This window comes from Amblyomma americanum, chromosome 8 (assembly GCF_052857255.1).
Source record: "Amblyomma americanum isolate KBUSLIRL-KWMA chromosome 8, ASM5285725v1, whole genome shotgun sequence".
Classification (NCBI taxonomy): domain Eukaryota; kingdom Metazoa; phylum Arthropoda; class Arachnida; order Ixodida; family Ixodidae; genus Amblyomma; species Amblyomma americanum.
The window spans coordinates 60,444,271-60,463,759 of NC_135504.1; the positions used below are offsets into that span (position 1 = coordinate 60,444,271).

Here is a 19,489-nt window from a genome sequence, read left to right on the forward strand (position 1 = left end):
TAGATTGGGTGTTTGCCGGCGACGGATATCTGACGCTCATACATGTTAAACAATTAGCCTCTTTCCCACTCGCTTTGCCATACTACTTGTAGCAAGATGCTTTTGGCTAAGGTTTTGGCGGAGAAATATTTGAGAAAGTAAAAGGACTGTCGGTAGGATTTCCAGTGTTCAAGCCTACCAAAGTGGAGCTAAACCAAACAATCTGTATTTAACACACTACAAAATGACAATTAGGAAACATCAGAGCCTATTTCTTGCAATAAACAGAAAGCAAATAACCCTAGCTGTAAAGTAGTAGTGATTAATTATGCACCGCACAATACAATCGTCTAAATAAAAAAAATCTGGTTGTACAGTAGAGGCCGTAGACAAGAGGACGTGGTCACTAATGCAAGGGCACCGTCTCCAGGAGATTTTTCAGCATTGCCGCTAAATATGTGGGGTAATTGGACGCGTCGCAAAGACGTCATTTGATCAAATTAGTATTCTTGCGAAGACAATAGGCACTATTTCCTCCTTTGACATAAACCTGTTGTTTACATCCGCTTTCCAAACCATGTGAATCAGTGCATCCTAATCCTCAGACCTAGAAGAAAAAAAAAAGAGCTTACGCAGCGTCGTGACTGTAAATGAAAACTGCAAGTATTATGAACTGCAATGCTAATACGGGACTAATGCCTGCTTCCGCGTTAACCCATTAGCGGCGAACATTAGCCTTAGCAGGAGAGAGAAATGAGTCATGAAGCGTATACCGATATGGTAAGGAATGAGGCTGAAAAGTTTCAGAAAAAGAAAGGAAAGAGTGCATTTCTGAAGCACGGTAATTAGTATGTAAACACTTGCAGCGCGTTTTTCTGCTACTTGGAGTGATTCCATTCGGTGAGCTAGCGACCTGATTTTAAAAAAATAGAAATCGAGCTGGCCAATTTAAAGGCAGGCAGCCTAAGATGTGCAGGAGTTATTACCTGTGACGGCACTTATCACCAGGGCGATGAGAACAGTTGCAAATACAGAAAAGAAGCTGCTCCAAAGGTAAGACAGCCGGAACATGAAGAACGTCTCTTCCGACCTGAAAACAGATTGAACATTCAACCTTGGCGTTAACTGAGCGAAAATTAACCTTCGTTTCCTTTTAACCAAGGAGAAAAGAGATGTTCCGTAATGAAGAAGCTAAGCGTCGCAACTTTAAAAAAAATATTCTTTTTTAGTGTCGCGCACGTAACGAATGTCAAGTTACTAGATATCCCAAAGCAGGGTCACTGTGCCAGCGCCTGAGCGATAACTTATTTTTACAACAACAGATAGAGCACGAAGAGCCTCACTGGTGGCAACAGGTCCCTTTGCAGAGACTGATAAAAGATACTACCCACTTTATGAAACAGCTTAGCAGATGGCAACGACGCCATCGTTACATTGAAATAAACGTGCATCTCAGCTCTCGAAACCATTATGCTCGCATATTTCTTCCATGCCTCCTTAAACACACAGATTTTGCACGCAAACTTTTGTGCCATGTTCAAACCGCTGAACATCTTTACCAAGGCCGCTCAGATGATTCCGAACAGTGATCCTGAGCAATCATAATTGTTTCTCACAAATTTGATGAAATTTTTCGCGTAGTGCTGATAATAGCATGGTGCTATCCCTTTGGGAATCTTTTTACGAGGTGGGCATATATTTTGTGTTCTTTCCAATAAAGCTTTAATTGCAAAAAAAAGCGCTCGTGTCGTGTCCTGCCTCTCTCTTCCTTTGGTCCTTGTTCTTTTCAAGCTTACTTAACATCTTTTAGCAACTGCTTTTTGATCGGCGTTATTCCTTTTTTTATGTGTGTACATTTCACTATGAATGAAATTCAACTGGCCCAACTTCTCACCTTACTGCTGATATTAAGTTTCTTTTGGAGTATCAATGAAAGGAACATACTAAGCTTTACGGTCGGTGTTTCCTTACCTCGTGACTGGCGTAGAAAATGTTGTGTTAGCTTTTGAGACAGCACTGTCTAGATTTCTAGGGCAGTAGTCGACTGACACAGGGACCCTGGGTGGTTTTCTTCCGCTTGTAATTATTTCTGCAACATGACACACCTGATACACAGTTGTGATCAGTGTCGCAATACCAGCGCCCTGCGTGAGAGAGTGGATTAAAACTCACGTTTGAGGCTTATGAGATTTATTTCGAACCACAGGCATTAGACTTCAAGAAAAGATTTGGTTTCCGGCGTCGCGTTTACAGATCCTTCCCTCCTTCATAAAAATGTTTGTGCTCGTATTGCATATTCGCGATAAAATGTAGAGTGAAAAAAAAAAAGAATTTATTTGTTTGCTTAAAGGTGCACGTATCGTTGCCAGCACACTACTCGATTGCGAATTCTGAATATTTTACTTCACAAGAAAAATAGGTTCCTTCGAAGCTCACTTACAATTTTTTCGAACCTTGCGAATTCCAGAAACGTGTTCTAGCCTACGGGCGTTCCAGCTCATTGGTAAGAACGGCTGTGAGCAACTCGGTATGTTGAATTAAACATCACACGCAGTGGATTGAAGAAAACGTGACATATTTTATGAAGCCATGTGTTTCAAATTCTAGCTGAATTAGACTTCCTGAAAATTAAGTACCGAGAAAAGACGAAACCAAAACAGCACAGTTTATTGAGGATCCTACCTGCATTAGCAAGCACGAAATTGTTTTTAAATCTAATTATATCGGAGATCTGGAAACCTTACGAGATAGCAAGCATAAAAACGCTGTTTTATTTTCTCGCGCAAAGCCTCTGACTTGATGCCCACGGTAAAAGCACAACGAATGTTCTTAAAAATAAAATTATGACGAAAACCAATCCTCATAAACAGCGCTCCACCGAAGTGCTTTAAATGAGAAGAATCTTTTCGTTTGATTTGTTACAGTTTTAGAGTCCTATCCCGCACAAAGATGCTCACTTTATTGATGACCCTTTGGTAACTTCGGAAGAAGCTCTGCTAACTACTGCTACATATCATTGTTTGTAGGGACTTGAAGTAAACTAATAATCAGGACTCACCTTAGAATGGACTGACGGAAATAACACTGCCAGGATGCACAGACCTACGTATGGTCCCGTGATTGCAGAGTAAACCATTAGTAACATCTGAAATAACCACCAGAAAACTTTAGGCTCCACTTGGAAAGGATAGCTGGCAGCCAAGCAGCAAACTAGATGGCAGCAGTACGAGTTAAAACACGCGAAATGTGAGGGGAGGTAAGCGGAAAAATAATGAATTAGATTTTTGGGTGAGGATATGAGGTGTCCAAATTTTTTTACACCAGGAACTAAACGTGGCGCCAATTAATGTAAAATCGGGTGTGAGAAATTCTATTGGCTCATGGTTACTGCGCTGGGTAACTCTGACTCGGGTAGTTTTTCTCTACATCAGTCGTTGAATACCTTCTCTGCACTCTTAGGGCAAACATTTGCTGAGGCGGATTTATTTTTTGAATAGTCTGTTTGCTCGATTCACCTCTTATAGTTCATCTTCCAGATTATTTGCAGCACTGTGAAAGGTTGAGCTTGATCATCCAATCAGAGCCAAGGAAGACAACAAATAGTGCTTCGAATATTTGCGTAGTGTTGTTATTGTTTTTCAATAATTATTGCAGTAATTGAAAAGCTAGTTCGGCATAGTGATTTGAAAGTACAGGCAGTGAAGAATTCACTGGTGAAATTATCAAAGCACGCATGAACACATCGCTGCGGAGGCTTGCTGCACCTGCATTCTTAAAAGAAGCGGTTTTACACAGCGCAACAGACAAGACAAAAAAGGACTGGAACCACGCTTATTGTCTTGTGTCTTGTGTGTTCTCGTCTTGTATGTTTCGCTGTATAAAACCGCTTCTAAATATGTACCAGCTTGCCCAGATTTCTGCCATAATCCATTCCTAAATACGGTGACCGCCGAGTCGGCCAAGTCTCCTGCGCACAGCGTATGGACACTGGTGCTCTTTCCTTGACGTGGAAAGCCGTCAGGCGGGTAGCTGTTATGACAACAAGGTGTCTCGAAAAGGAAGACTGTAAGATTAACTCTACACACTTGAAGCATTCTGTAAATGTGTTTTAAACCTAAAGAGGGATATAAGAAGAATGAGTAGAATTTAAAACACTAAAGGCTGTCAAAATGCGGGCCACTTACCCTTGTTAAGGATGCCATGTACACCACCAGTGTGCTGTAAATTGTCGTGGTTAAACCTAAAAGCAGGGCTAAAAAAAGAGCGGTGCAATGCTTTATATAGTTTCCATGCAAGCAACAGCACGAAAATAATGTCAGAATAGCCCAACATTCAATTGCAACATTTTCACAGAAATAAGTCAGCCGTTTTGCGCCAGTTGTACTCAGAGGAACATTTCAGCTCAGAAACTGCTGAATAGGTATTTGTTGCTTTATTTTGGAGTATTTTATAGCAATTAGTAAGATGCATAGCCGGAAGTTTAATTTTTGTCTTGCTTTAGCAGCGACAGTATTTAATATACCGCGCAGAACTCTGACAAGGGTGAGATGGAAGATCGAGGAGACGCGGAGACTCCTGTTCTGGGTCTCACTTGTATTGCGTAGACAACCAGGTGTTGCCGGCTTTGAGGAACCTCCTTTCTCGTGGGCAGCGATGCTTTATGAGTGCCGCACCTTTAATGTGCTTTTTTTCAACGATCTGTATTTACCTAACAGCCCAAAAGCTGGATTTACTCTATTTAGCTAACAGCCGAATAGACACCTTGTTGTCCTTTCACCAACGCTGTCTTAGGTGTATAGCTTCCATTGAAGGCTGTAATTTTTTGCCAGAGGGTAAAGGTTCTACTACGATCTCTCTTCGCGGGTATTTATGGCTGAGACTGGATTTTTTAAAATAGTTCCAGGCACTGTTCTTGCTTTTTTACGTTGTGGTAACTTCGATCAGAAGAAGGTGACAGTATTACATGTGTCATTTCATTGTACGATCAGCGACATATACTGATACGCGGAACCCAGTGTTTATAAATATCACTGCGCCTGTCTTCATACCAAAGCCACATGGTGGAGGATTTGCTTATTAATTTTTTAAGTCCACGTGCATGCCTTTGTAAGTACTCACTTCTTACCATGGCCTTGGTGCAGAATTCTTCTATCTATGTGTCTGTTCGTTCGAAGTTAAATGAAATGGCTAAAAGATTAGTAAAATGAAAAGTGATTGTTCACAACGCGTTTAATTCTTCAGAACATTATTTCCGAATTATAGAAGCATTAAAAAGTTGTTTCAAAGCCTCGTAAGAGTGCCTAAATATTGAATTACCGCAAGAGATGTCAGCGACAAAGAAACACTGAGCGCTGTTTTTGTGTGCATGGTTGAAGTGTGTCTTTGAAAACGCAGCACAGACACTATTGTTTACATCAACAGTAAGGTTTATATCGAAGTGTAGTAGGCTCCATATAAATGATTGCACCTAACTGATATTTCAAGTGCAGTAAACAGTGAATAATTTTTCTTTTATCGTATCGGCTCCTCTTTTCTCACTCATAGCCACGTGAATCTCCCCAGGTATATATCCTTAGTGCAAAACGCTCTCATCATTAAATGGATTCGTTTTAAATATGAAGAGCAAGAATGAGTAATAAACTCACCAGCGCAACGAGTAATCAACAACACTTGCTCATCAGCCTTAGGGTATACGTGAGCGATGACATCAACATACACGATTGTTGCTTGGGAATTAACTGTTGAAGACACTGTGCTGCAAGAAAGGAAGAGAATACAGATATCACTGTTGCGATTGCACTGCTGTGTTTGCAATCATGTAATGCTGGGAAGTTGACCATATCAAGAAATGACAAAGACGTTCTCAACTCTGACTACGCCAAAGTAGACGCGCGGAGATGTCAGTGGTGAATTTGTACTTGGAAAAATAAAAAAAAATCTGGTTGAAGACTAGAGATGCAGGAGACTTGCTGTAAAATTACTCGAAAATCGGATATTGTGTTACATGGTTTACTGCACAAGTTCTCATATTGTATCAAGGGGACCCCTCTTACCAATAACCCTCATTGATGAACGTTGACGATAGGATGTGAGCCTTAGTAATAACTACTTTAATTTTAATCCTGTACAGGCTTTGTTATTTTCGCGCATCATATTTGCAGGAGTGTGACTTTTAACCGAGAGGCCATGAGTGGGAAGTCTGTACGAAAGGTAATAGAAGTCTAAATATATCCGAAAAATATATTTTGGTGTTGCTATTGTCGCCCGTTTTCTTAACCCCGCTATATTATGACATAATATGCGCAGCCGTTTTTGCCGTGCATTGTAGGGAAACAGGAATGAGGGGGTTGAAAAACGGACACTGGCAAAATGAAACAGAAAACGGAAAGCCTAAATGATTTGGCACCCAATCTGGCAACTACGTTCACAATACAAGTCGAGAAGAAGAGTGGTACTCATTGCATATATACGGCAATAATGGCGTAATGAAGGTACACGTATTTTGGAAAGTTTACCCTGCGACCCAACTAAAATTGCGTTCTTTTTATAATCTGGACATATTCAGAAGTGGGCGTGATGACACGCAGTGTTTTGAGGCGATGAGACAGCTGGTATCTCAATCGATGTGGTGAACAGCAGTGTGATAGTGTTTGGCCAAGCTATATCTACGTTTTGGTAGCGTTGGCTGCCAGCAGGGGTTACTATGCTTGCCCGAGGTTTATAGCCTATGCATGCTGGCGATTGGATCCCATACTGGACAGATGTGGGGAGTCTACAAGTAGCTCAGTAGATCTTACACCTCTGCTTGGTTATTTCTCACATGACTGCCAGTGCCAAAATATGTTTATTCTTTCACGCATAAAGCAAGTTTTCAGTGCTTCTGTCAGGTTAATTCTCTCGCCTCTCACGTGCTTGCAACAAATCAGGTAAGGAACATAATACTTTGCACATCTGGGTACAGACAAAGCAGGCTTGATTAGCCCTGCCACAGCCAATCTGCGACCAACGGCGTTCTTGTACTGGATTATCATTTCGGATTGTCGATTGTTTTCTTGCATTGAGTCTACATAAACGTGGAATCGGCTGTCATGCAGCGACCAGGTATCTGAGGATATTGACATGGGGTATGACGGTTAATTAGTTCTTCTCTCCCCACCAAGGAATAGAAAGAAGCCAACATTAACCGAAACCAAGGAAAGCACAGCGGAATCATTCAAGTTTTTTACTAGTGGTCTTGATCAATCGGAAGTTAACCGTGTCAACGCCTTAGAAACAACTGATCGGAAAGGAGAGGACTCATTTTTGACCGTATAAAGTTTCGTGTCGGCAGACCAATAAGCACTTTCTGAACCTATTCCTTTGTATGATTAACATTTGTATTATTAAATCTGCAGTCAAGCAGACAACCGGAGACGATTTATTTTCCGATGCAGGTATGCAGGATTTTTCAGCTCCAATCCGGCCGCTTGAAAATCTACGAAGGGCGAATGGCTTGCTTACTACTACTATAGCTTGCAAGGTTTTTTCTGCATGATCGTTACAAAAACATCAAATTGAAAATCTACGATGGGCGAATGGCTTGCTTACTACTACTATAGCTTGCAAGGTTTTTCCTGCATGATCGTTACAAAAACATCAGTTTACCGTCATGAAGATTGCACAGCACCGATCATAGTGGAACGCAGACCTACAGGCTTGTTCATTCTCGCCACGACCAATGACAAATTGCAAACTGACCGGAGTGTTGTTTTGGAAGCCTCAACTTTGCATGTCAGGGTTTTGTACACACAAGACCACATTTACCTTATAAATATTTCTTTAGACAGGCTATAGACTCTTAAAGTCTACAGAATCTTTATAGACAAACCCTAGAGAACAGTCTATAGGCAATACAAAACCTATAGATAGTCTATTGACAATCGATAGATTTACGGCCATACACTTTTAGTAGAATTTTACAGACAGATTGTAGACTATGAATGGACAAAAATAAATATCTGTAGCAAAGAAATGGAGTCTATAAGACGTCTATAGACTGTCTTTTTTTTTTATTCGAGAAGTGTGCCATGAGGCATAATTGGCACACTTCTCGAATAATAAAAAAAGACAGTCTATAGACGTCTTATAGACTCCATTTCTTTGCTACAGATATTTATTTTTGTCCATTCATAATCTACAATCTGTCTGTAAAAGTCTACTAAAAGTGTACGGCCGTAAATCTATCCATTGTCAATAGACTATCTATAGGTTTTGTATTGCCTATAGACTGTTCTCTAGGGTTTGTCTATAAAGATTCTAGACCAGTTCTGTAAGGGCTGACTAGATCGGACCTCAAGAAGCCAATGGAAGTCCGTTGCTGGCGGGACACAGGCATGCCAGATTTTCTGCCACGCCAAGGCAGCAGCGGTTTTGCGTTAACAGGTACATTTTGTTCTAAATAGTTTTTTTTACTGCTGGCACCCCCATTTACTTTTTCCAGTGGAACGGCGCTACAGGGAGTGACGAAGGCGAGCACAAGGGCACTACGCATAATCCATCCTCACGATACCCAAATGGGTAGGTTTCATTCGGAATGTCAACCCTATATAACCTTGCCGCACATATATGGGATCGATGTAGGTTTGACGATGACAACCTCACTTATTCTTCACAGTGCGCTGAAGAAGGTTTCATTGCGGCTGCCCCAGGCAAAATGGCCCTCGTGAGAACTATGTCAAGATATTGATGCTTCCTGCTGCCTGCTCTCAATAGTGAGCATTCTTTTCTAATTATATATTTGCCAACATGATGCCTGTGTACAAAAAAAAAGGAAACGAGTTCTTTGTACCTCCGTCTAGCAGGCCGCAAGCTTATCTTAGGAAATATTCATGTCAAAGTGAAGATTTTTTTTTAATTTCATACAGCAGGACAAAGAGAATTTTTCTGTACGGTTCATTTTCTGGGCTGTACGAAAGTGGATTTCGCGTCAAAAGTTACAGAGGGCACTAAGAGTACTTACGTGCTTTGAATGCGAAACTATTTTAAAGCCTCATTTCCTTTCTATTATTATTTATTTTTATATATTTTCCTCCCTTTCTAATTACACACCTACTCATTAGCATGCAGTCATAAGGCAATGAATATACTGGGTTCACTTTTGTACACCAAGAAATGTGCTCGCCTCGCAATCCCAAAGTCCTGGATTCAATACCCTGTACCTTCTGAAAATATTTTATTTTTCTCTGTCATAGTCACGTCATCTTGGATTTTGGGGACAACTGCTGCTGGTCAATGGTGATGTCAGGTGTCGTTGCCAATGAGCCATAATATGTTCTCGGACTAATAATTTTCAATTGCTCACCTAAAGCCGTCGACTTAATATCCATTCTGTCACTCGTAAGTTCTGCCAACGGGAAGACGCAGGAAGTTGAGTGTGGTGGCAGTGAATCTTGACTTTTAGATCGGAGTATTCACGCCTAAACACTTTCAAACAGGTTTTCTGTGGCTTACTGATTTCTTTTCACAAGGTTGTACATTTGATCCTATTTTGCTATGCGCGGTGTGCGACTTTAGTTTCACCTTTTTATAGTCAAACCACTTACCTCGTTGCCGCACAAACAACACCAGCCAAGAAGAGTCCAGTAAGCCCAGGTATGTTTATTAGCTCGGTTTTCACGTAGTATGGAACGACCTGAATTATTATTGAGAAGTAGGTGAAACGTTAGCGGGGGAAGAATAATTCGGGCAATTTCGGTCAATTCCTTAGTAATTAGAGGACAAGGTATAGCGCAAAAAACTGACGAAAGGAGAGAATAAAACATCAACTATACATCAACTGTCTGTACTAAGTTCATGTATATAGCATAACGGAATAAAGTCAGTTGATATACAGCGCTTGTGTTTTCTTCTAATCTTTCGTCCCCGTTTTTGGAGCTACTACTATGTCCTCTTAATGTAAACACCAACTAGCCCTGCTCTCTGCCTTAAATTTCTTTGTAGCAGTGTCGTTTCCTCTGGAGAGAAACGTTACGTGTAGCAAAGCATCCGATAACACACTCTAATTTGCGGGTGTTCTGCGTCGACCTTAGTTGAAGTTGCACTTACGGGATCACTTAGCTTACAAAATGCTCTATTATAAGTTATATCGGAAATACTTTTCCAGAGAAATGAGCTCAATTAATAAAAACATACAGAAGCTTCTTATTTTTTTCGGAGTCATCTCAGGGCGTGGCATCTGCGTGACACCAACTGATCGTACTTGAAGCCTGCCTTCATTATTTCTGCGCGGGTCCGCCGCCTTGGGTTTAGAACAAAGACGACGAAAAGCAGAACATCAGGTGAACGACACGCTTCATTTTCTTTCTCTGGTTCTCTAACGTTCAATTCTAAGATAACCAAATTTTCCTGCTCGTTTTACGCCACATTGATTATCGCCAATCTAGAAACTTCAGAATATAAGCAGGCGCTGCTCTACATCCTCCACTGTCTTCCTGTCCATGTTCCTCCGTAAGCTTTTCGAGCACACGTCAAGCAATACTGCAGCTTTCACCCAGATAATGCACCTAGAACGTGCGATGAACCGACCTCAGCGCTACGTTGAAGGCAATTTTAATGCTTCCGAAGAAAACAGACGGGCAAGCTGCTTGTGAAAATTTTGTTGTAGGAATTTGTGCGCACGATTTTCTTGTGAATGCTTGTAACAAATACTTATCATAACCATATTATATTTATCACCCCTATCTGGAGTATTACCAGGCAAACACCACCGGTTCTCAAAACCGAGTGCCTCCTTCTCGTTCGCGTCCAAATGTGCATACATGAGCCAAGACTCCACATTTCATAGGCCTTCTTATGACAGACGATGGCTTACGCAGATTATGAGGACTCCTATTCGCAAGAACGGTCAAATGACGCATTGTCTGGTACAAACTCGGAGGCGTTGCAAAGCAAGTTTCAAGATAATGAACACCAAGAAGAAAAAGGTTCAAACGAAGCGTTATTAGAGACAGTTCAGTTCTTGCTCTTTTCCGTAAATCGTACGAAGAACGTGCATCAGGTGCGCACGCACAAACATGCAAAAAGAAAAGAAATGAATAAAAGGGATTGAACACCCACATGAAAACTGCGGAAATCTGACAGCCTCGGCAGTCAAGTAGATCGATCTTTGGTAAAGGTGAAGATAGTGAAACCTCAAAAGATATATATTTGTGTTCTCGCAGTTGTTTTTCTTGTAATCTGTTCGCAGCGCTTTCTGTTTTGAAATCTCTGTGAACTATTTACTGTTCAAATTTGTAAGCATCGGTTTGCTCCACATGTTGTGGTCCAGGTGAGAGCGGCCTGAATCGTGAATAGAGTCGCTTCAGATCGTTAGCTCTTGATAGCTCGTTCCTTATTTAGCGCCATCGTAGTCGTCGGCAGCGCACTTGCCACTTGCCAGGGTTGGCAGGTGGCAAAGTTCTGAGAGAGAGAGCCCGCCAATAATATCAGAACAAAGGCAAATGGGAGAGACAGTGTGAGCCGACGGGTGGCCTAGTAGCTGGGGCCTCGGCGGTGGGAGGTGGCTGGCTCGAAACCAACCGCCGGACAAGGATGGGTACAAACGTGACCCGGCCCGGTGCCTTGGCTTCTTTCACAACTGTCACATACAACCTTTGTCCGTAAAGTTCCGAGACTGAGTCTATTAAAAAAAATGCGTTTAACATTTAATTAATTTGTGCAGCGCCCCTTCGAAATAGTCTCCCTTGCAGTCTATACACAGCTTCCAACGCTTCTGGAGGTCTAGGAAACAGTTAGAAAACACTTCTTTTGGCAGAGCTGTCAGCTCCTTTGTTGTGGCGTCTTTAATGGCCTCCACTCTCCCCATCCAGCGACATTTTAGGGCTCTCTTCACACGAGGAAACAGGAAAAAATCGCATAGGGAGAGGTGAGGCGACCATGGCGGATGGGGAAGTACAGTGATGCTGTGCTGCTTCTTCTGTGGATGCAGGAAGAATGGAAAATGGGAAGACACGGGCTTCTCTACTGAAGGGCTAGCCTCCACGTCCACTGCCATCGTGTCATAGAAGGAGGTGCTGGGGGGGGGGGCGGAGAAGATTGAAAGGAGAGGGTAGGCGCGCAGCCGCAATGATCATGCCAGTTGACATGTGCTGCCCCCTCAGGCCTAGAGGCCGCCAGGGAGGCCGGTGGCCTCCAGGAAGGAGAGGAGGTGCCGGAAGGCCTTGGCAGGATGGTGGCCGCCGGGGAAGAGAAGGTGATCCACTGAACAGCAGGGGATGCCCAAGGAGCGATAACGCGCCTCCATGATTGTCCATGCGGGCACTAAGGCAATGCACTCACATAGGAGATGCTGGGCTGCCTCCGCTGGGCCATTGCAGAGGGTGCACCCAGGGGAGGCGGAGAGGCCAAGGCGAAAGAGGCTGTGCTTGGCTAGAAATTTTGTCACGCTGAGAGCAGTGTGCGACCTTGTTTCATCGTGGAGAAGGCTCCATTGTCCAGATGTCCATAAGTCAGGGAGATGGCGTCGCAGTGCACCACGCATTTGTTGGAGCACGCGGATATAAAACTCCTGATTTCCCATCTGCCCTTGTGGAACAAACTCATGGTGTATGGAACCTCTGGCATCGGAAACAAATCTATCAGCATCGTCTTTGTTTTGGCCTTCTGTCGCCTCACGTTTATCGACGTCGTAGAGCTTGTAGACCGCCATTCGGCACTCTGCCTCTTTGTCTGAGGATCAGTTTGAAAACACCATGTTTCTTCTTCAGGCACGATGCTGTCAACGGATGCAGCATCATTCTCTGCCTCGGAGACAATATTAGCGCTCACTGAAGGCCGCGTGTCTTTCTGGTCCGGTGTGAGGGATTGCGGCCCAAATCTGGCATTCAGCTTTCGTTTCCCCAAGTTCTCACGCAAAATTTGGCGGCATGCTGTCTTACTAATGTCAAGAGCATCTGATAGCATGCGGACCGTAGTGATGCGGTCTTGCTGTACGATTTCCCTGATCCAAGCCACGTTGTTTTCATTCCGTGAGGTTGAAGAGCTCCCCTGCCTTGTGTCGTCTTCCACCGACGTTCTCCCCGAAATGAACCTCTTGTGCCACTCGAAAACTCGCGCCCGCGATAATGTTTCGTTGCCGTAAGCGTCACAAAGGAGCTCATGCGTCTGTATGGCTGTCTTGCCAAGCTTCACACAGAATTTATGTGTACACGCTGTTCGAGGTGGACGTCCATCTTCCCAGATTCGCTGAATGTAGAATGCGCAGACGACTAATCAGAACGTATTTTTCTACATGTAGCGCCATCTAGCGGCTGCCATAACAATTAACATAAATAGCGCAGGTTAGCCCGAAAAGGTGGCATTACACATACACAACAACATTTGTTTTGGGGAATCATTTCTAGAGAAGAAAATAAATCAGTCTTGGTACTTTATGGACAAAGGTTGTACTTCGCTGTTTGTTGATATGCGTCCCGGCACGATAGTACTCATGGCTAGAGTTCACCCCGTGCAACCGGATCACAGGTGTTTGCGGAATGTCTTGACGCAACTAAGCGCTGTAGGAGGTCGATGATCACGTGAGGTAAGCAAGTTACGAACTTATCTGCTACCTACAAAGACGTCTACTGCGATAATGCCCAGAAATTTTCTCGCTGCATCTGTTATTGCGGAAAACATTAAACAGTATCAAAAACTCACTTGATCAATACTTTTAACTGCTCCCAGCAGACCTGGGTCACATCCACGGTACCAGATCGTCAGTGCCGCTCCCATTGAGAGGCCCGAAAAGTACATCACGACAAGTAGGACAGAGCCGGTGATCACGGTTCTGCACAACAAGAAGAGTACTTCGTCTCAAAGAGAGTATTACGTTACAAGCCACCGCGGTGGCTTGCTTATGATGTTGGGCTGCTGACCCGAAAGACACGGTTTCAGTCCCGGCAACGGTGGTGTATTTTAGTGGAGGCGAAACGCTTTAAGCGCGCTTAATGTTTAATGTGAGTGCACGTTAAAAGAAATCAAGGGGGTCACAATTATACAGAGCCTTCCACTCCGGCGTCCCCCATTGCTTGAGTTGCTTTTGGACGTTAAGTCCCATAAACACAAACCCTAATATGTTACAAATTTCAGGTAATATTTAAATTCTCATGTGACATTTAAAAGAGTTCGGGGTACTCGCCTAAAGGTAGGTACTAGGCTACGCTTTAGTGATCATCGGAACCAAATATTGGTGCGCAATATAATAAAAAAGGCCGCCCGTCTGGAAGACTTTGAAGTAACGAGCGTTAGCTTTATTGGCCGTGCGTAAAACGAATGTATCTCCGCATCTAGCGGGGCCAGTGAAGAAAACCCTGAGCGGTTCGAAAAAGTAAAACTTTTCCACCTTACGGCGCGGTTCAGGGGTCCAACGATATATGAGACAGATACTGCGTCATTTCCTTTCCTCAAAAACCAATTATTATTATTATTATTATTATTATTATTATTATTATTATTATTATTATTATTATTATTATTATTATTATTATTATTATTATTATTATTATTATTATTATTCCACCTAGCGGAGCGATCGACGCCTAGCGACATCTATCAGATAAATTACGATGCACGTCTACCCGTTGTCGAGTTGCGCCGCCAGGTAACGCCTCCTCAGGATACGTCCCAAACAGAACTTCCTTCGTTTGGGGAGTCAAGGTGGACTTAGAATTCGGCTTGCGGTGCATTATGGTAACACTTCAATTAGTAACTGCATATATAGAATGTTCACCTATTATTTAATCGTGGTTTTATTTCTATACCACAACCCGTAGGGCTTTATTTGTCTACCAAATTCGGTACGCAGCTGTCCCCAGATAGGTGCCCTTGTTGTCGGAGATTATATAGCGGAACAAATGCATGCGTTGTACGCGGTGCTACCGGTCCCGTTGCGAGATCTACTGTTTTGCTTCCACATATGGCACTGTGATCTCACGGTGCTAGTGAAACCCCACGAAATCTCGAAACGTGATGAGCAGTTGCTACCACAGATGGCGCTGTGATCTAAGGGACCTGCAGAAGTTGTTAGACATGCAGTAGAGGGAGATAGATTAGGCTTCAAGTAGAGTAAGGAAAAAGCTGCAGTCATGATATTTAATGAAGAGGGCGGCGAGCATAGAATACAGGAGTTCGTGCTAAAACTAGTGAATGAGCTCAAGTATCTTGGGGTGTGGATAAATAACAGTGCTGAGTATCTGACAGAGCATGAAAAATATTGCCACACTGCTCACATTCTGCAAAGCGCCGCCATGCGGCCGAGCGGCATTACTGGGCTCGTGTGGGAGCGAAGAAGAGGAGGTTCCCGTTCGAACGCGCGCTGCTGGGTTTCTGGCCTTCGGATTAAAAAAGCCCCTTTTCGTGCCGCCCTACGTTTGTCGGCGACATTTTGGTGGAGGTGCTGGGTATCGTTCCATGAACGCTCACCCCGAGGGCAACTCTGACGCTGATCAGCGACGCTTGGACACAACACCCGTCCACAAACCGAGCCGCCGCCTGCGAGGCCTGCAACCTGAGTGTCAGCCACTGACGAGGCCGGTGCGTACCATGACGTCTACTACAGGCAGTCAGACAGGCCAGCCTTCCGGCACTGTCCCGCCCGTTGTAGTTCTCACCCCTCGCTCACCACCATCCTTCCACGGCGATCGGTTTGAGGACGTCGAGGACTTTTTGTCCAGCTTTGACCGTGTGGCCACTTTTAATCAGTGGGACGGCGACCGAAAACTACGAAACGTCTATTTCTCGTTCCAAGACTCTGCGAAGACATGGTTCGAGAACCGTGAGGCATCCTTTACGAACCGGGAAGCGTTCCGCCGTCAGTTGCTGGCTACCTTCAGCACAAACGCACGCAAGAAAAATGCCGAACTCGCCCTTCGCACCAGGTCACAGCAGGCGAACGAAAGCGTCGCTATGTTTATTGAAGACATGGCACGTCTTTTCAATCGGGCTGACCCTGCCATGCCAGAGGCTACCAAGGTGCGCCACCTCATGCGTGGTGTGAAGGAGCAGCTCTTTGCTGGCCTCATACGCGACCCACCAAGAACCGTCGCTGACATCGCTGAAGAAGCCATAGGCATGGAACGTTCCTTACAGGAACGCAGTGCGCAGTACGGTCGTCCGGGAAGTGTTGCGGCCAGCAACTATTGTGCGTCCTTGCCAGTCGCCGGGGACGAGGCTCTTCGGGAGCTTGTGTGGAGTGTAGTTCGCGAAGAACTGCGCAACCTCCGCTTAGATGCTCCACCTGCCAGTGTTGCAGCTGTAGCCGATGCCGTCCGCGAGGAAATTCGGCGAGCAGTCCAGCCACCACCGGCACCACAGCCGGAGCCGTACGCCAGCAGCTACAACGAAGCCCTACGGACACCGCAGCCGGAGCCGTACATCATGAGCTACAGTGAAGCTCTGCGGAGACCTGCTCCAGTTCCACATGCGTTCCGCCCTGCTGCCGAACAAACGCAGGGGTACTTTCCCTCCGCCGAGCTGCGTGACCCGCGCCCTGTTCGAAAAGCTGACGTGTGGCGCACACCCAACAACCGGCCACTATGCTACCACTGCGGGGAGCCCGGTCATATCCTCCGCAACTGCCCCTACCGGCGGATGGCATTAAGAGGATTTCCACCGAGCGCACCTCGACCGCGCTATGGTGAGAGACCGCGAGACATTGAGCAGTACCTGGCCGATAATGCGCTGCCCTCAACGCCTCCACGACGCCAGTCTAGGTCGCCGTCTCCAAGACGAGTTCCTCCACCCAGTCATGCACCATCATCTGGCCAATTCAGAGGCACGTCTCCCCGCCGGGAAAACTGAAGACGGCGTCATCTGGGGGTAGGACCGCCGCTGCCGCAGACAGTGAACAGCCTCCATCCGACGACTTTATGCGACGACCCCACCCGCCGACCTTAAAGACGATCCCACCGCCGACCTCACCCACGACCTCAGCGACGACCCCATCGACGACGGCACCAAAAACCTCGCCGACAAATTGTCAAACAATTGTTTCCGCCGCCGAAGTTCTTGTTGCCGCCGATGGCTATGACGTATCTGCACTCGTCGATACCGGAGCCGACTTTTCTGTCATGAGTAGTAACCTAGCCGGAACCCTCAGAAAGGTTCTAACACCTTGGCATGGGCCGCAGATACGCACAGCTGGTTGCCATGTGGTAACGCCGGTTGGCGTCTGCACCAGCTGTATAAAGATCCGCGGTGCAACTTTCACTGGCTCCTTCGCCGTGCTACGAGAGTGCTCTAAAGAACTGATTATCGGCATGGACTTCCTTAAAGAGTATGGGGCGGTCATCAACCTGCACGAGCAATTGGTATCGTTTTCGACACAGCGAGCCGTTGAGACCGACCCCGAGCCGCACAGAGCACCATTACGCATCTCTGATGACCACAAAACGATACCGCCGAGAGCAAGCAAGTTTGTCACAGTCCAGTGTGATACCAGCTGCGGTACTCAGGGCATTTGCGAAGCGAATATGTCGCTGCTACTGTCTCGGCAAGTTTGCGTTGCTCGCGCCCTTGTCGACCTTGTTCACGCGCATACCACGCTCTTAGTGACCAACTTTAGTTGTGAACCCCAACATTTGACGAAAAACACGGTGATCGCCCATTTTGAAGAACTTGGCGAGCATGCCGGCCAATGTGCCTTATCAACAACGGCCCCCGAAATAGCCGAACAGGACACTGCAACAACCATTAGGACCGACGTGAACCCTGACCTTCTGACCAATCAGAAACGCCGCGTGGAAAGCCTTATTGACTCTTTCCGCGACTGTTTTGCATCAACATCCAAGGTTCGCCAGACGCAAATAACTAAGCACCGCATTATCGTCGACAGTGACCAGAGACGGCTATGTCAGCGTCCTTATCGTGTTTCGTCGAAGGAGCGCGATGCTATCCGCCGCCAAGTTGCCGAAATGCTCCACGACGACGTCATACAACCATCGACGAGCCCCTGGGCGTCACCTGTTGTTCTCGTCGCAAAGAAGGACGGCAGCCTACGGTTCTGTGTAGATTATAGACGTCTCAATAACGTTACCAAAAAAGATGTCTATCCACTGCCGCGCATTGATGACTCATTAGACCGCCTCCGCCATGCTACCTACTTTTCGTCACTCGACCTTCGTAGCGGTTATGGGCAAATAGAGGTCGACGAACGTGACCGAGAAAAGACCGCCTTCGTTACTCCTGGCGGACTGTACGAATTTAAGGTGCTTCATTTCGGCTTGTGTTCAGCCCCTGCGACGTTCCAACGTATGATGGACACCGTACTAACTGACCTGAAGTGGCAGTCCTGCCTTGGCTATCTCGACGACGTCGTGATTTTCTCCGACACGTTCGAGGAGCACCTGAAACGTTTGCGTGCCGTCTTCGAAGCAATTCGTTCTGCGGGTCTGTCTCTCAAGCCTGAAAAGTGCCACTTCGCATTTCGGGAGCTCAAGTTTCTTGGCCAGATTGTGAGCGCTCAGGGTGTTAGCCCCGACCCAGAAAAGACCGCCGCCGTTGCTGCATTTCCCCAGCCAACAGATAAACGAAGCTTGCGGCGTTTCCTGGGGCTTTGCGCCTATTATCGGAGGTTCGTTCAAAACTTCTCCAAGCTCGCAGAGCCGCTGGCTCGCCTGACAAAGGACTCCGAACCCTTTTTCTGGGGCCAAGATCAGGAAAAAGCTTTTATAGAGCTTAAGGCCCGCTTCCAATCTACGCCTATCCTTGCCCACTTCGACGAGCAGGCCGACACGGAACTGCACACAGATGCCAGCAATGTGGGCCTCGGTGCGGTGATTGTGCAGTGGCAAGACGGTGTGGAACGCGTGATCGCATACGCAAGTCGCACTTTGTCCCGTTCCGAAGTGAATTATTCCACAACGGAAAAGGAGTGTCTCGCTGTTGTGTGGGCAATCACAAAATTTCGTCCATACCTGTACGGCCGCCCGTTTCGAGTCGTCAGCGATCATCACTCCTTGTGCTGGCTTGCGAACCTCAAAGATCCATCGGGGCGACTTGCACGGTGGAGCCTTCGGTTGCAAGAGTTCGACGCCACCATCGTGTATAAGTCGGGTCGGCAACATAGCGATGCAGACTGTCTCTCCCGAGCTCCTCTTCCGTGCCCACCAGATGAGTCCGACGACGATTCTGCTTTCCTCGGCGCTGTCACCACATCCGACCTTGCCCACCACCAGAGGGCCGAATGCGAACTGCTGCCTCTAATCGAGTACCTCGAAGGAACCGCTCCGTCTCCGCCCAGACTCTTCTCGCGCGGACTTTCGTCGTTTTGCTTAATAGATGGAGTCCTCTACAAGAAAAACTACGGTCCGACCGACACTGCGTATCTCCTCGTTGTCCCAATCGTGCTTCGTAAGGAAGTTCTCACTGCATGCCACGACGACCTTTCTCCTGGCCACCTCGGTTTTTCCAGAACATTGGGACGCCTCCGCCACAAGTACTACTGGCCACGGCTTGCTGCGGTCGTCCAACGCTACGTTCGAACCTCCGTGGGTGT

The 19,489-nt window shown here is 45.9% G+C and overlaps 2 protein-coding genes across 2 annotated transcripts in view; one reads left to right on the forward strand and one right to left on the reverse strand.

Annotated features, from left to right (window-relative positions):
* LOC144102418 (sodium-coupled monocarboxylate transporter 2-like) overlaps positions 1-19,489 on the forward strand; it is a 639,582-nt gene that overhangs the window by 94,240 nt on the left and 525,853 nt on the right. The gene's annotated exons all lie outside the window — the stretch shown is intronic.
* LOC144101513 (sodium-coupled monocarboxylate transporter 1-like) overlaps positions 1-19,489 on the reverse strand; it is a 97,676-nt gene that overhangs the window by 51,365 nt on the left and 26,822 nt on the right. Inside the window, exons 7-13 of the mRNA XM_077634687.1 lie at positions 13,654-13,783; positions 9,561-9,649; positions 5,625-5,734; positions 4,164-4,231; positions 3,038-3,124; positions 1,951-2,123; positions 966-1,069 (exon numbers count right to left, since the gene is read on the reverse strand). Coding sequence (XP_077490813.1) covers positions 966-1,069; positions 1,951-2,123; positions 3,038-3,124; positions 4,164-4,231; positions 5,625-5,734; positions 9,561-9,649; positions 13,654-13,783 — 761 coding nt within the window. The remainder of the gene's footprint in view (positions 1-965; positions 1,070-1,950; positions 2,124-3,037; positions 3,125-4,163; positions 4,232-5,624; positions 5,735-9,560; positions 9,650-13,653; positions 13,784-19,489) is intronic.